The 15729-nt window shown below is 36.4% G+C and overlaps 1 protein-coding gene across 1 annotated transcript in view; it reads left to right on the forward strand.

The window, feature by feature from the left end:
- The window catches only part of LOC137640256 (uncharacterized), a 121894-nt gene extending 107820 nt beyond the window's left edge, over positions 1-14074 (forward strand). The window contains exons 2-4 of the mRNA XM_068372846.1: positions 5914-6087; positions 6886-7047; positions 13821-14074. Coding sequence (XP_068228947.1) covers positions 5914-6087; positions 6886-7047; positions 13821-14074 — 590 coding nt within the window. The remainder of the gene's footprint in view (positions 1-5913; positions 6088-6885; positions 7048-13820) is intronic.
- The last annotated feature ends 1655 nt before the right edge of the window (positions 14075-15729 follow it).

The following is a 15729-nucleotide window of genomic DNA, read 5'->3' on the forward strand; positions in this document are numbered from 1 at the left end:
TTATTATTTGTTTTATATTGTATCTATATTTTCTAAATAAAGTTTATCATTATCATTGCTGTCTTTGAAGGATATTGAATTTGAAAAAAGGATATATAATTCGATATGCTTGTAATGGAGGATAAAATTCGGTACAACAATAAATACCGTTTCGATGTTGTACGAGTGTTTATAAAACTGGAAACATTGATATATAGGCAGCACCACGGTAAGATATGGTGTAATGATGTGCATTTTCGTACATAAATGTTAGCACAACTACTCTGCCGAGAAAATTACAATGGTTATATAACTGGAGACTTTGATATATAGTAAGCACCAGCATATGGTATGGTGCGTATTTCCCTACATAAACGTAAACGCAATTACTCTAGCGAGAATTTTACAAAGGGAATTGGTAACTACCCAGACGAATAGAGTTTGGGAAGTATTCAAACAGAAATACTCCTTATAAATCATTCGTGTGTGACAAGCCTGATGTGGCAACGAGACTGGGTTGTGCGCATGAATGCTTTTCCCCATAGAGTGAATTGCTGTTCGTGATATTCACTCAGTCGTGACTCCGTGGCACAGGTTGGTCTTCTTGTCTGGTCTTGGACGTTTGGTGAGGTTGGTTACGAGGATTTTTATTCATTAACTAGAATTATGGTGGCTGATGTGGTAACGTCCCTGATTGGTGAACGCCAGACTGCGGTTCGAGTCCCACTCATATTCGTTAGTTTCTTTGGTCACTGCAACCTCACCACTCTTGTGAGTTAAGGGTGGGGGGATTGGGGGAGCCTATATGTGTACAGCACTCCCTGATTGGTGAACGCCAGACTGCGGTTCGAGTCCCACTCATATTCGTTAGTTTCTTTGGTCACTGCAACCTCACCACTCTTGTGAGTTAAGGGTGGGGGGATTGGGGGAGCCTATATGTGTACAGCACTCCCTGATTGGTGAACGCCAGACTGCGGTTCGAGTCCCACTCAAATTCGCTAGTTTCTTTGGTCACTGCAACCTTACCACTCTTGTGAGTTAAGGATGGGGGGATTGGGGGTGCCTATAGGTCTACCTGCTGAGTCATCAGCAGCCATTGCCTGGCATCCTTGGTCCTAGCTGGGTGGAGAGGGGGCTTTGGTGCTGATCATATGTATATATGATCAGTCTCTAGGGCATTGTCCTGCTCGATAGGGCAATGTCACTGTCCCTTGCCTCTGCCATTCATGAGTGGCCTTTAAACCTTTAAACTTGGTGGATGATGGCTTCTATTTTAATACTTTCTCAAGGATTTCTTGTCTTTTTTTTAATTAAGAAAATAATTTGAATTTTGCGAAGTTGAGTTACGTCCGTTTTCGTCGTCTTGAAAATGACAAAAAGGGGAAAGATTGGTATTTCAACGTGACAATTACATTTATGTAATGGTTTTCGTGTTGAAAACGAATAAACTTACCATACACGAAGACGAGCACTGCTTTAATAATTTTACGGAACGGTGGTGAACGTATTGTTTTAGGTCATGCTAGCAAGACGATATATATAGAACAGACGGCTACAATTTTTTTTTCAGCATGTTATTCTCTTTTCCTTTAGCTCGGCCCATACTTATTAAAAAAAGTGCGTTATTCATTGGACATTTTTTTTTTTCGAATAAGAATTGTTGGATTAAATGAATAATGATTTAATCATCGTGTAAAATGTTTTAATTCTTAGATATTTAAGAGAACTCCCATTGGTGGGTATTGTCGTCAGTCCCATCACAAGTGGTGTACTGTAAGCAGCGTCCTTTCAGCCCCCTTGTTCTAATAGCTTCTTTTTCCGCCTTTATACCTCCGTTCCCACAGTTATTCTTCCATCTTGTTGTCAATTATATTAAGAGACATACTTAATCGGAGTTGTAAATCTTTATATGTGCGTTGTGAATGTTTTCTAAAAAAAAATAACTTCATAAACAATACGCTGTTCATTCACTAAAAGCGAATTCCATTGATTCTTCTCCTTTAATGTTTTGCATGTAGGCTAAGGTACATTAACATGGTAATTATCTCTTAAATTTTGCGACACAAAATATTCTCCTAAGTACTTATGTTCTCTGGGAAAATGGCCTTCAATGGAATTTGTTCTTGATATTAATGGTTTTAAGCAGTCGCATGAAAAGGAATTAAACTACATTTCGGGCGGAGTACTTATTCGATAAAACTGTCCTAGGACATAATTTCAATGGCATGCAATTGATTTATTCACATAAATAGCACGGTAAGTACATGGTTTCTTCTTCTTCTTCTTCTTCTTCTTCTTCTTCTTCCTTTTTTTAGGGAGCAAGTAGACGCCCATTTCATGGAAGTAAAGTCTTTTATTTTTATTTTTTTTTCAAGACGTGTAGACCTTTTTTTTCTTTAAAATAACTAGGTTTCATTTTGTATTTGTTATTTTAGTTTGCTCTTGAATTGCTTAGAGATTTTTTTGCTTTATTACTCAAAAGCAATATGCTCTTTGTTGTTAGCTATTAAACTATTCAAAGTGTTTTACTTGCGCAATATTTTTGTTTGGAGTAATTGATGTTAACTAAGACTATGTGTTTTCTTTTAAAATCTTTTCTTTCTTTTCGTAATTTTTTTTTTCGATGCGACATGATTGAATAGGATTAAAATTGGCCTATTATGCAGTTTAAGGTTTAAGGCTATATATTCTTCAAAGATATGAACGAAAATTCATAGTTCGCTTTTATTTGAATTTAATTATATTATTATTATTATTGTTGTTGTTGTTGTTGTTGTTGTTGTTATTACTTGTTAAGCTAGAACCCTAGTTGGAAAAGCAAGATGCTATAAGCCCAGGGGCTCCAACAATGAAAATAGCCCTGTTAGGAAAGGAAACATGGAAAAGAGTTAATTAACAATTAAAATGCAATATTCAATAACAGTAATAACAATTAAAATAAATATTTCATATAGAAACTATAAAAACTTGAACGAAATAAGAGGAAGAGAAATAAGAAAGAATAGTGTGCCCGAGTATACCCTAAAGCAAGAGAACTCTAACCCAAGACAGTTGGAGACCATGGTACAGAGGCTATGGCATTACCCAAGACTAGAGAACAATGGTTTAATTTTGGAGTGTCATTCTCCTATAGTTAATGAAGGCTTGCCTCTCAAAGTATGTCAATACAAAGAAAAGTGGCTCCTTTAATTATTCAACTTTCTCCAAATATAGAGGCTTTTGTATAACTATAGTCTATTTTTTTTAGCCGTGCATATTTGCACCGACTCACAAGGGTGCCCTTTTAGCTCGGAAAGGTTCCTGATACCTGATTGGTCGGAAGTATTTCTGTCCGAACACCTTCATTGTTCTCAAATAATTACCAAGTAATGTAAATCAAAACTAATTTACTAACCTATATTTCTCCATCAGATATATGTTTTGTCAATGAACAATGTGAAAGAATAAATATATTATAAAGTATCGTCATGGTAAGTCTAAATTCAATAACCCAATCCGCCGAAGTCAACGACAGCAGCTTATTTTCGGATGCAGGCTTTGTAATTTTGTAATTTTTCACATATTTTAACACAAATTGGGATAAATTACACTCAGCATAAGTTAAACATGTTATTATAATTTTTTTTTGAATACCAGAATTTCCCAAAAACATGGTATTAATAAAATCCGTTACTGTATTTGTGAAAACGTATGGGGAGGTAAAAGAACAGCCTGCAGCGGCCTGGCGGAAAAACAATCCCTAAAAAATAGACTATAGTACCCTTTGATGAACAATCTGGAGTACTGTTTTTAAAGCTGTATTTTGAAATTGTTCGTTTCCATCAATCTAGACCAGTCAAGTCTAGAATTTCATTTGTGTTATACAACATTTCATTTTAATTTTTGACATATTTCTTTCCTTCACTAGTATCCTGCCTGCATCAGTGTGTGGGAATCAGTAGCAATATGAACATTATGGGAGGTTCATAGAAATAAACATTATTTTGATAGTATATGTGTTATTTCTTTACTGTACAGTACTTACCTGATGTTCATATACATGCCCACCTTCCTCCCCTCTGACTTGTGATGTCACGGCATAAGGAATACAGTACTTTCTCATTTCTCCTAGACGCCAGGTAGGCTTTTCAATCATTTCAGTCGAAATTGACAGGGGAACAATTATATTATGTACTTTACATTGCTTTATGATGACCTTCAGTAATGGAAGTTTTCGACCATAGGAAATGAAGATGCTACCCAATCTGGTTCTTCTTCTTTTTCTGGAATTCTTCATTCCCAATTCCAATGCTTGGGTGGCTGAGCGCTTCAGGAATAGCTTCGGTTACTTCTACATGGTCAATGGATTTGCCATGGACAGTTTGGATGCCTATGAAATCGTTGTTGTTAAAAATTTGTGTAAGTTAGATTTTATACATGCACATTCTGATGTTCTATAAAGTCTTTGGTGTTTTAAGTTGATGCACGTTAATGTTATATATAAACAATTTCAAAATGTTTATACACACTTTGATGCTTATGAAATCTTTGATGCTAATACACGTTAATGTTATTTGTAAACATTTTCAAAATGTTAATACACACTTTGATGCTTATGAAATTTTTGATGGTAATACACGTTAATGTTACTTATAAACATTTTCAAAATGTTTATACACACTTCGATGCCTATGAAATCTTTGATGGTAATACACGTTAATGTTACTTATAAACATTTTCAAAATGTTTATACACACTTTGATGCCTATGAAATCTTTGATGGTAATACACGTAAATGTTACTTATAAACATTTTCAAAATATTTATACACACTTCGATGCCTATGAAATCTTTGATGGTAATACACGTTAATGTTACCTATAAACATTTTCATAATGTTTATACACACTTTGATGCTTATGAAATCTTTGATGGTAATGCTCGTTAATGTTAATTGTAAATATTTTCAAAATAAATGTACACACTTTGATGCTTATGAAATCTTTGATGGTAATACAGGTTAATGTTACTTATAAAAATTTTCATAATGTTTATACACAATTTGATGCTTATGAAATCTTTGGTGGTAATGCTCGTTATTGATGTTATTAAACATTTTCAAAATGTTTATACACACTTTGATGCTTATGAGATCTCTGATGGTAATGCACGTTAATGAAAATTTTTCAAGTTTTAATCTCTATGTTTTATTTATCATGTGTCATTTATTGGGTTTTTTATTGCATGAGAAAGTTTTAAGTTTTTGTTATTAAGTCTTTTTTTATTCTTCATTTACATAGGCCTATAAGAATTGATTTTTTTTATTATATGGTTTTTCTCAGAAAATGAATGAAAGTCGGTGACAGTGCTTGAATTAATTTTCAATTTCATTTCACATGTAAAAGGAATTAGGTTCATCTTAGTTTATCTATGCCCCAAACATTGATTTATTGGTAGAATAGTGAATGTCAATTGTACAGGTTGTGTTAATATTTTGTATATTTTGGATTTTTACCTCCGTCAACAAAGATGGAAGGAAGTTATGTTTTCATCCCTGTTTGTGTTTGTTTGTTTGTTTGTGAATAGCTTCCTGGCCACAATTTTAATCGTAGAGTTAAGAAACTGTCAATGATTAACTTTTATGTAAAAAGCTGGAAATGGTTAAATTTTGAAAGTGGAAGAGGAAAGACAAATGTCCAATTCACGTAATCGGTTCCCTTAATTAAACACGTGAAAACATTTTCCTTAATTAAACACGTGGCAACACATCCTTAATTAAACACGTGATGACCTTTCCCTTAATTAAACGTGACAACGTTTCTTGACAACTTTTCCCTTAAACACGTGACGTTTCCCGTAAACGGCTTACGTTTTGAATTCGACCTCATAATTCTTATGAATTATACAATCCATGAATTTATTGACAAGTGCTGGCTAACCAGAGACATTTCTAAGGTCTTTGTCGGCTGCGATGTGAAATAGTACCAGCGTGTCACTCCGCATCAGCTATACCCAATGGCAAAGGTGAGGTGGAATGCCGTCTTTCAGTGAAGCCACTAAACCTCGCGGATGTTGCTGGACGATCGGAACTCTCCAGAAAGACGGGTGCTTTCCACTTTCTGCAGACAAGTGAGTAACTTTGCTCTCTATTTTACAGTTGAATGAATTGCAATGTCGTAAAAGCATTCATTGGTGTTGCCATACTTAGTGATTTTTAGGTTTTTAATTTAACACAGTAAAGGCAGTCAAACTACTAAGTTTTATTTTTGTTTGTGGTGCGACCAGGAAAAACTTAATCCAACAGTACTCTTGTTAATCAGTGTTTTTTAATCTTAGGCAATAAATTGCAAAGAGTTGTTGATGGGCACCGTAGAGAGTATAGGACTGTGATACCTGGTGTTCCTCAGGGTAGTGTTCTTGTCCCTTTCTTTTCATACTATATACACATATGTGGTTTGACCTGGGAAACAAGTTTGTTGCATATGCAGATGATACTACTCTCTTTGTCTCAATTGCATGTCTTGAGTGTAGATTTAGGGTCGCTGAATCTCTTAATAGAGATCTAGCTGATATTAGTGCATGGCGAAAATTATGCTTGCATAATCTATGTTTGGGAGGTTAAAGGCCGAGTAAATAGACATTAAGATTTTGCAAGGCCTCTTATCAGCCATATAATCTGCAAAATTGATGCTGAATATTAAGAATTTACATACATATAGAATAAAAAACTTCCGAAGAAATATCACCAATGATGTCCAAAATATATTATATATTTTTATTTTGTATAATATTACAAGATTAGAACAAGACTTTAGTTCGTGAAGTTATTTTGACAATTGTAAAAAGAAAATTGTAAACTTGTGTCGTAAACAAATGATTTTTTATACAATTCGAAATATATACAACCAGACATTTGTTTTTGATCAGGTGAAAGTGCGTGGGAGAAACCCGAAGTGGATGGCTTAATGTACACGACTGAAATAACTCTATGGGGTAGTGGAAAAAAAGCATGTAGCGACCTAAACCCACCTCACTCTTTTGCCATATGCAACTCTCCGGAGCAGTTTGAAGTGATGAAAAAATATGCTGGTAAGTTAAATAGTACAATGCACGAGCATGTTTCAAAATGTTAGAGAATACGTGCACTTAAAGAAAGTAGGGTATGATCCCTACTGATAAGAATACGTTCACTTAAAATCAGCAAGGTATGATCCCTAGTGGTTGGAATATGTGCACTTCAAATCAACAGGGTATGATCCCTAGTGGTGAGAATATGTGCACTTCAAATCAGCAGGGTATGATCCCTAGTGGTTGGAATATGTGCACTTCAAATCAACAGGGTATGATCCCTAGTGGTGAGAATATGTGCACTTCAAATCAGCAGGGTATGATCTCTAGTGGTTAGAATATGTGCACTTCAAATCAGCAGGGTATGATCCCTGGTGGTTAGAATAGGTGCACTTCAAATCAGCAGGGTATGATCACTAGTGGTTAAAATATGTGCACTTCAAATCAGCAGGGTATGATACTTAGTGGTTAGAATATGTGCTTCAAATCAGCAGGGTATGATGCCTAGTGGTTAGAATATATGCACTTCAAATCAGCAGGGTATGATCCCTGGTGGTTAGAATATGTGCACTTCAAATCAGCAGGGTATGATCCCTGGTGGTTAGAATATGTAAACTTCAAATCAGCAGGGTATGATCGCTGGTGGTTAGAATATGTGCACTTCAAATCAGCAGGGTATGATCCCTGGTGGTTAGAATATGTGCACTTCAAATCAGCAGGGTATGATCCCTGGTGGTTAGAATATGTAAACTTCAAATCAGCAGGGTATGATCGCTGGTGGTTAGAATATGTGCACTTCAAATCAGCAGGGTATAATCCCTAGTGGTTAGAATATGTGCACTTCAAATCAGCAGGGTATGATTCCTAGTGGTTAGAATATGTAAACTTCAAATCAGCAGGGTATGATCCCTGGTGGTTAGAATATGTAAACTTCAAATCAGCAGGGTATGATCGCTGGTGGTTAGAATATGTGCACTTCAAATCAGCAAGGTATGATCCCTGGTGGTTAGAATATGTGCACTTCAAATCAGCAGGGTATGATCCCTGGTGGTTAGAATATGTTAACTTCAAATCACCAGGGTATGATCGGTGGTGGTTAGAATATATGCACTTCAAATCAGCAGGGTATAATCCCTAGTGGTTAAAATATGTGCACTTCAAATCAGCAGGGTATGATCCTTGGTGGTTAGAGTATGTGCACTTCAAATCAGCATGGTATAATCCCTAGTGGTTAGAATATGTGCACTTCAAATCCGCAGGGTATAATCCCTAGTGGTTAGAATATGTGCACTTCAAATCAGCAGGGTATGATCCCTGGTGGTTAGAATATGTGCACTTCAAATCAGCAGGGTATGATCCCTGGTGGTTAGAATATGTGCACTTCAAATCAGCAGGGTATGATCCCTGGTGGTTAGAATATGTGCACTTCAAATCAGCAGGGTATGATCCCTGGTGGTTAGAATATGTGCACTTCAAATCAGCAGGGTATGATCCCTGGTGGTTAGAATATGTGCACTTCAAATCAGCAGGATATGATCCCTAGTGGTTAGAATATGTGCACTTCAAATCAGCAGGGTATGATCCCTAGTGGTTAGAATATGTGCACTTAAATCAACAGGGTATGATCCCTAGTGGTTAGAATACGTTCACTTAAAATCAGCTGGGTATGATCCTTAGTGGTTAGAATACGTTCACTTAAAATCAGCAGGGTATGATCCCTAGTGGTTAGAATGTGCACTTAAAATCAGCAGGGTATGATCAGTGGTTAGAATATGTGCACTTAGAATCAGCAGGGTATGATCCCTAGTGATTGGAATATGTGCACTTCAAATCAGCAGGGTATGATCCCTAGTGGTGAGGATATGTGCACTTCAAATCAGCAGGGTATGATCCCTGGTGGTTAGAATATGTGCATTTCAAATCAGCAGGGTATGATCCCTAGTGGTTAGAATACGTTCACTTAAAATCGGCAGGGTATGATTAGTGATTAGAATATGTGCACTTAGAATCAGCTGGGTATGATTAGTGGTTAGAATATGTGCACTTAGAATCAGCAGGGTATGATTAGTGGTTAGAATATGTGCACTTAGAATTAGCAGGGTATGATTAGTGGTTAGAATATGTGCACTTAGAATCAGCAGGGTATAATCCCTATTGGTTAGAATATGTGCACTTAGAATCAGCAGGGTATAATCCCTATTGGTTAGAATATGTGCAATTCAAATCAGCAGGGTATGATCCTTAGTGGTTAGAATATGTGCAATTCAAATCAGCAGGGTATGATCCCTAGTGGTTAGAATATGTGCACTTAGAATCAGCAGGGTATAATCCCTATTGGTTAGAATAAATGCACTTAGAATCAGCAGGGTATAATCCCTATTGGTTAGAATATGTGCACTTCAAATCAGCAGGGTATGATCCCTGGTGGTTAGAATATGTGCACTTCAAATCAGCAGGGTATAATCCCTACTGATTAGAATACGTTCACTTAAACTCAGCAGGTTATGATCCCTAGTGGTTAGAATATGTGCATTTAAATCAGCAGGGTATGATCCCTAGTGGTTAGAATACGTTCACTTGAAATCAGCTGGGTATGATCCCTAATAGTTAGAATATGTGCACTTAAAATCAGCAGGGTATGGTCCCTAGTGGTGAGAGTATGTGCACTTAGAATCAGCAGGGTATGATCCCTAGTGGTTAGAATATGTGCACTTCAAATCAGCAGGGTATGATCCCTAGTGGTTAGATTATGTGCACTTCAAATCAGCAGGGTATGATCCCTGGTGGTTAGAATATGTGCACTTCAAATCAGCAGGGTATGATCCCTGGTGGTTAGATTATGTGCACTTCAAATCAGCAGGGTATGATCCCTGGTGGTTAGAATATGTGCACTTCAAATCAGCAGGGTATGATCCCTGGTGGTTAGAATATGTGCACTTCAAATCAGCAGGGTATGATCCCTGGTGGTTAGAATATGTGCACTTCAAATCAGCAGGGTATGATCCCTGGTGGTTAGAATATGTGCACTTCAAATCAGCAGGGTATGATCCCTGGTGGTTAGAATATGTGCACTTCAAATCAGCAGGGTATGATCCCTGGTGGTTAGAATATGTGCACTTCAAATCAGCAGGGTATGATCCCTGGTGGTTAGAATATGTGCACTTCAAATCAGCAGGATATGATCCCTAGTGGTTAGAATATGTGCACTTCAAATCAGCAGGGTATGATCCCTAGTGGTTAGAATATGTGCACTTAAATCAACAGGGTATGATCCCTAGTGGTTAGAATACGTTCACTTAAAATCAGCTGGGTATGATCCTTAGTGGTTAGAATACGTTCACTTAAAATCAGCAGAGTATGATCCCTAGTGGTTAGAATGTGCACTTAAAATCAGCAGGGTATGATCAGTGGTTAGAATATGTGCACTTAGAATCAGCAGGGTATGATCCCTAGTGATTAGAATATGTGCACTTCAAATCAGCAGGGTATGATCCCTAGTGGTGAGGATATGTGCACTTCAAATCAGCAGGGTATGATCCCTGGTGGTTAGAATATGTGCATTTCAAATCAGCAGGGTATGATCCCTAGTGGTTAGAATACGTTCACTTAAAATCGGCAGGGTATGATTAGTGATTAGAATATGTGCACTTAGAATCAGCTGGGTATGATTAGTGGTTAGAATATGTGCACTTAGAATCAGCAGGGTATGATTAGTGGTTAGAATATGTGCACTTAGAATTAGCAGGGTATGATTAGTGGTTAGAATATGTGCACTTAGAATCAGCAGGGTATAATCCCTATTGGTTAGAATATGTGCACTTAGAATCAGCAGGGTATAATCCCTATTGGTTAGAATATGTGCAATTCAAATCAGCAGGGTATGATCCTTAGTGGTTAGAATATGTGCAATTCAAATCAGCAGGGTATGATCCCTAGTGGTTAGAATATGTGCACTTAGAATCAGCAGGGTATAATCCCTATTGGTTAGAATAAATGCACTTAGAATCAGCAGGGTATAATCCCTATTGGTTAGAATATGTGCACTTCAAATCAGCAGGGTATGATCCCTGGTGGTTAGAATATGTGCACTTCAAATCAGCAGGGTATAATCCCTACTGATTAGAATACGTTCACTTAAACTCAGCAGGTTATGATCCCTAGTGGTTAGAATATGTGCATTTAAATCAGCAGGGTATGATCCCTAGTGGTTAGAATACGTTCACTTGAAATCAGCTGGGTATGATCCCTAATAGTTAGAATATGTGCACTTAAAATCAGCAGGGTATGGTCCCTAGTGGTGAGAGTATGTGCACTTAGAATCAGCAGGGTATGATCCCTAGTGGTTAAAATATGTGCACTTCAAATCCGCAGGGTATAATCCCTAGTGGTTAGAATATGTGCACTTCAAATCAGCAGGGTATGATCCCTAGTGGTTAGATTATGTGCACTTCAAATCAGCAGGGTATGATCCCTGGTGGTTAGAATATGTGCACTTCAAATCAGCAGGGTATGATCCCTGGTGGTTAGAATATGTGCACTTCAAATCAGCAGGGTATGATCCCTGGTGGTTAGAATATGTGCACTTCAAATCAGCAGGGTATGATCCCTGGTGGTTAGAATATGTGCACTTCAAATCAGCAGGGTATGATCCCTGGTGGTTAGAATATGTGCACTTCAAATCAACAGGGTATGATCCCTGGTGGTTAGAATATGTGCACTTCAAATCAGCAGGGTATGATCCCTAGTGGTTAGAATATGTGCACTTCAAATCAGCAGGGTATGATCCCTGGTGGTTAGAATATGTGCACTTCAAATCAGCAGGGTATGATCCCTGGTGGTTAGAATATGTGCACTTCAAATCAGCAGGGTATGATCCCTGGTGGTTAGAAAATGTGCACTTCAAATCAGCAGGGTATGATCCCTAGTGGTGAGAATATGTGCACTTCAAATCAGCAGGGTATGATCCCTGGTGGTGAGAATATGTGCACTTCAAATCAGCAGGGTATGATCCCTGGTGGTTAGAATATGTGCACTTCAAATCAGCAGGGTATGATCCCTAGTGGTTAGAATATGTTCACTTAAATCAACAGGGTATGATCCCTAGTGGTTAGAATACGTTCACTTAAAATCAGCTGGGTATGATCCTTAGTGGTTAGAATATGTTCACTTAAAATCAGCAGAGTATGATCCCTAGTGGTTAGAATATATGCACTTCAAATCACCAGGGTATGATCCCTAGTGGTTAGAATGTGCACTTAAAATTAGCAGGGTATAATTCCTAGTGGTTAGAATATGTGCACTTAGAATATGCAGGATATGATCCCTAATGTTTAGAATATGTGCACTTAAAATCAGCTGTGTATGATCCCTAGTGTTTAGAATACGTTCACTTAAACTCAGCTGGGTATGATCTCTAGTGGTTAGAATACGTTCACTTGAAATCAGCAGGGTATGATCCCTGGTGGTTAGAATATGTGCACTTCAAATCAGCAGGGTATGATCCCTAGTGGTGAGAGTATGTGCACTTAGAATCAGCAGGTTATGATCCCTAGTGGTTAGAATATGTGCACTTAAAGTCATCAGGGTATGATTAGTAGTTAGAATATGTGCACTTAGAATCAGCACGGTATGATCCCTAGTGGTGAGGATATGTGCACTTCAAAATAGCAGGGTATGATCCTTGGTGGTGAGGATATGTGCACTTCAAATTAGCAGGGTATGATCCCTGGTGGTGAGGATATGTGCACTTCAAAATAGCAGGTTATGATCCCTAGTGGTGAGAATATGTGCGCTTCAAATCAGCAGGGTATGATCCCTAGTGGTGAGAATTGGTGCACTTAGAATCAGCTGGGTATGATCCCTAGTGGTTAGAATATGTGCACTTCAAATCAGCAGGGTATGATCCCTAGTGGTGAGGATATGTGCACTTCAAATTAGCAGTGTATGATCCCTGGTGATTAGAATATGTGCACTTCAAATCAGGAGGGTATGATCCCTAGTGGTTAGAATACATTCACTTAAAATCAGCAGGGTATGATTAGTGGTTAGAATATGTGCACTTAGAATCAGCAGGGTATGATTAGTGGTTAGAATATGTGCACTTAGAATCAGCAGGGTATGATTAGTGGCTAGAATATGTGCACTTAGAATCCGTAGGGTATAATCCCTAGTGGTTAGAATATGTACACTTCAAATCAGCAGGGTATGATCCTTGGTGGTTAGAATACGTTCACCTAAATTCAGCTGGGTATGATCCCTAGTGGTTAGTATATATGCACTTGGAATCAGCAGGATTTGATCCCTACTGATTAGAGTACGTTCACTTAAAATCAGCAGGGTATGGTCCCTCTAAGTTAGAATACGTGTACTTTATATATATATATATATATATATATATATATATATATATATATATATATATATATATATATATATGTGTGTGTGTGTGTGTGTGTGTGTGTATATGTATGTGTATGTACGTATAAATATACTCATACACATACATGTATACATGCACATCTGTGTGTGTGTGTGTATATATATATATATATATATATATATATATATATATATATATATATATATATATATGTGTGTGTGTGTGTGTGTGTGTGTGTGTGTGTGCATACATACATACATATATATACATTATATATATCATTACATACATAGATCCATACATACTTGCGTTTCATCCGTATCTTTGTCAATCTTTGTCAACCGAAGTAAATCTGCTCACAATCTGTAGTCACATTTTTTATCTGATCCTTCAACAGCCCGATATCCCTTTGCAGATACAGGCGACATAAACATCTGGTTACGCTATAGGGTTGAAGACAACGAGCCTGCTTTTGGTCAAATACTTTCGCCTGTTCCTTACAGCCAAGCTGGCCTCGATGTGGAAAACTTATCGGAACTGGACCTTAGCAAAGAATGCCTCAAGATTATTTTGAGGAAAATTGGCGATTTATACAAATTTGTTTGCGTTGAAGTCGACGAACTGAGAGCTACTCTTTGCCAGCGCAATCCACTGCATATCAATTGGTAAAGAAAATATATGATGATGTCATTCTTAAAGCATTAAGGGATTTTTGTATATAGTTCACGATATTTCCTCTAGCGATTTGTCATAGGGAAATCTGAATTGTGTTACACAAAAAATATGGATTTTATGGGATTTGTTAAGAGATAACTTTGTGATTGGGAAATTTCAATTGTATTGCACTAAAATTAAATTTGATATTCGTCTGATTAGCAGTCAAGAAACACGATGTCTTGTAGTAGTAGTAGTAGTAATGTTAAGAGAATAATTTTATACATATGTTTCAATACAGAGAAATAAGTTAATTTATTTTAAATTAATTGAATTATAATAATTTAGTCAACTTCAATAACAACTGAAGTATTAGCATCAAATTATTTAAAAGTTTTCTTATTCTTAGTCAGTTAATATCCTCCAATAACTAATAAGTTGCAATTTATATGGAAGTTTAGTGAGGAAGAAGATAATTATAAAGACTGAATGTTTTAAAAGCCTCCATTTTATTGTTAGGTTATCTATAGGAAAAATACTTCAGTAAATAACAAAATAGAATAATTTACCAGTGATGTTATATTGGGAAAAAAAAGTTCAGCTTTTTGGTAGATTTAATAGTTGGCACTAAATATTTCTTCAAAGTTACGTGGTGATAGTAACCAAAAAAAAAGGGGGGGAGGGGTGTCCCTGATAACTTTTTTTCTTTTTTTTTCTGGTGTGAATATTGCAGCTAACTAAATATTGATAACAAATAATTATGATACCAAAATTAAGTTATGGTAGCAAAATGAATAAAATTAAGTGTAAAATAATATATATATATATATATATATATATATATATATATATATATATATATATATATATATATATATATATATATATATATATATATATATAAAATGGACAAATTAATAAGATTTTGCAACCGTTTTAGGTATAATTATATACCAATATCTTTAAATGCATAATTTTAATTTACCCGTGCATTCATTTTAGATTCAGAATTGAGAAAATTCAATGTACAATATTATCCAAGAAATTCATACATTTTTTAAGAAGGTAGATATAGTATTCAGAAGGTGTATTAAGGAAACTTTTACATTGCATATTGTGTGTTCTCAGACATTCAGATACTCTAGAAAAACCTGGTGTAGGTTGCTTTGAAGAATGTGTGAATGGGAATAGTTGTAAAGCAGCACAAGGAGAACAGTAAAGTCAATATTTACACGACTTGTTACCTACACTATATATTGAGTCTTCATGTAAGAACAGCCTTTAATAAATAAAAAAAAAAAATTCATGCCTATTTGAGTTTGAAGTCTTTACCAATGTTCTTATGAAAGTAAATTTTCAACTACATCGAATGTTGTTGTTGTTGTTGTTGTTGTTGTTGCTGTTGTTGTTGTTCGTGTTGTTGTCCCTGGTCAGCACATTACACATCAGTGTCCAGGAGACTAAATGCATGTGTTCAACATACGTACGTATGTAGGGAGAGAGAGCGAGAGAGAGAGAGAGACATATGGGCAAGCACATGTTGCATGCCTAGATTTAATCAGATTGAGGCGGATTGTGCTTGTCCATTATATTTAAAAGCCTTTTAACTCTAAGGACACTTGTTTGATGTCCGGCAACACTTTCGATTTTTTCCAATATTAAAGTACTTG

This window comes from Palaemon carinicauda, chromosome 4 (genome assembly GCF_036898095.1).
Source record: "Palaemon carinicauda isolate YSFRI2023 chromosome 4, ASM3689809v2, whole genome shotgun sequence".
Classification (NCBI taxonomy): domain Eukaryota; kingdom Metazoa; phylum Arthropoda; class Malacostraca; order Decapoda; family Palaemonidae; genus Palaemon; species Palaemon carinicauda.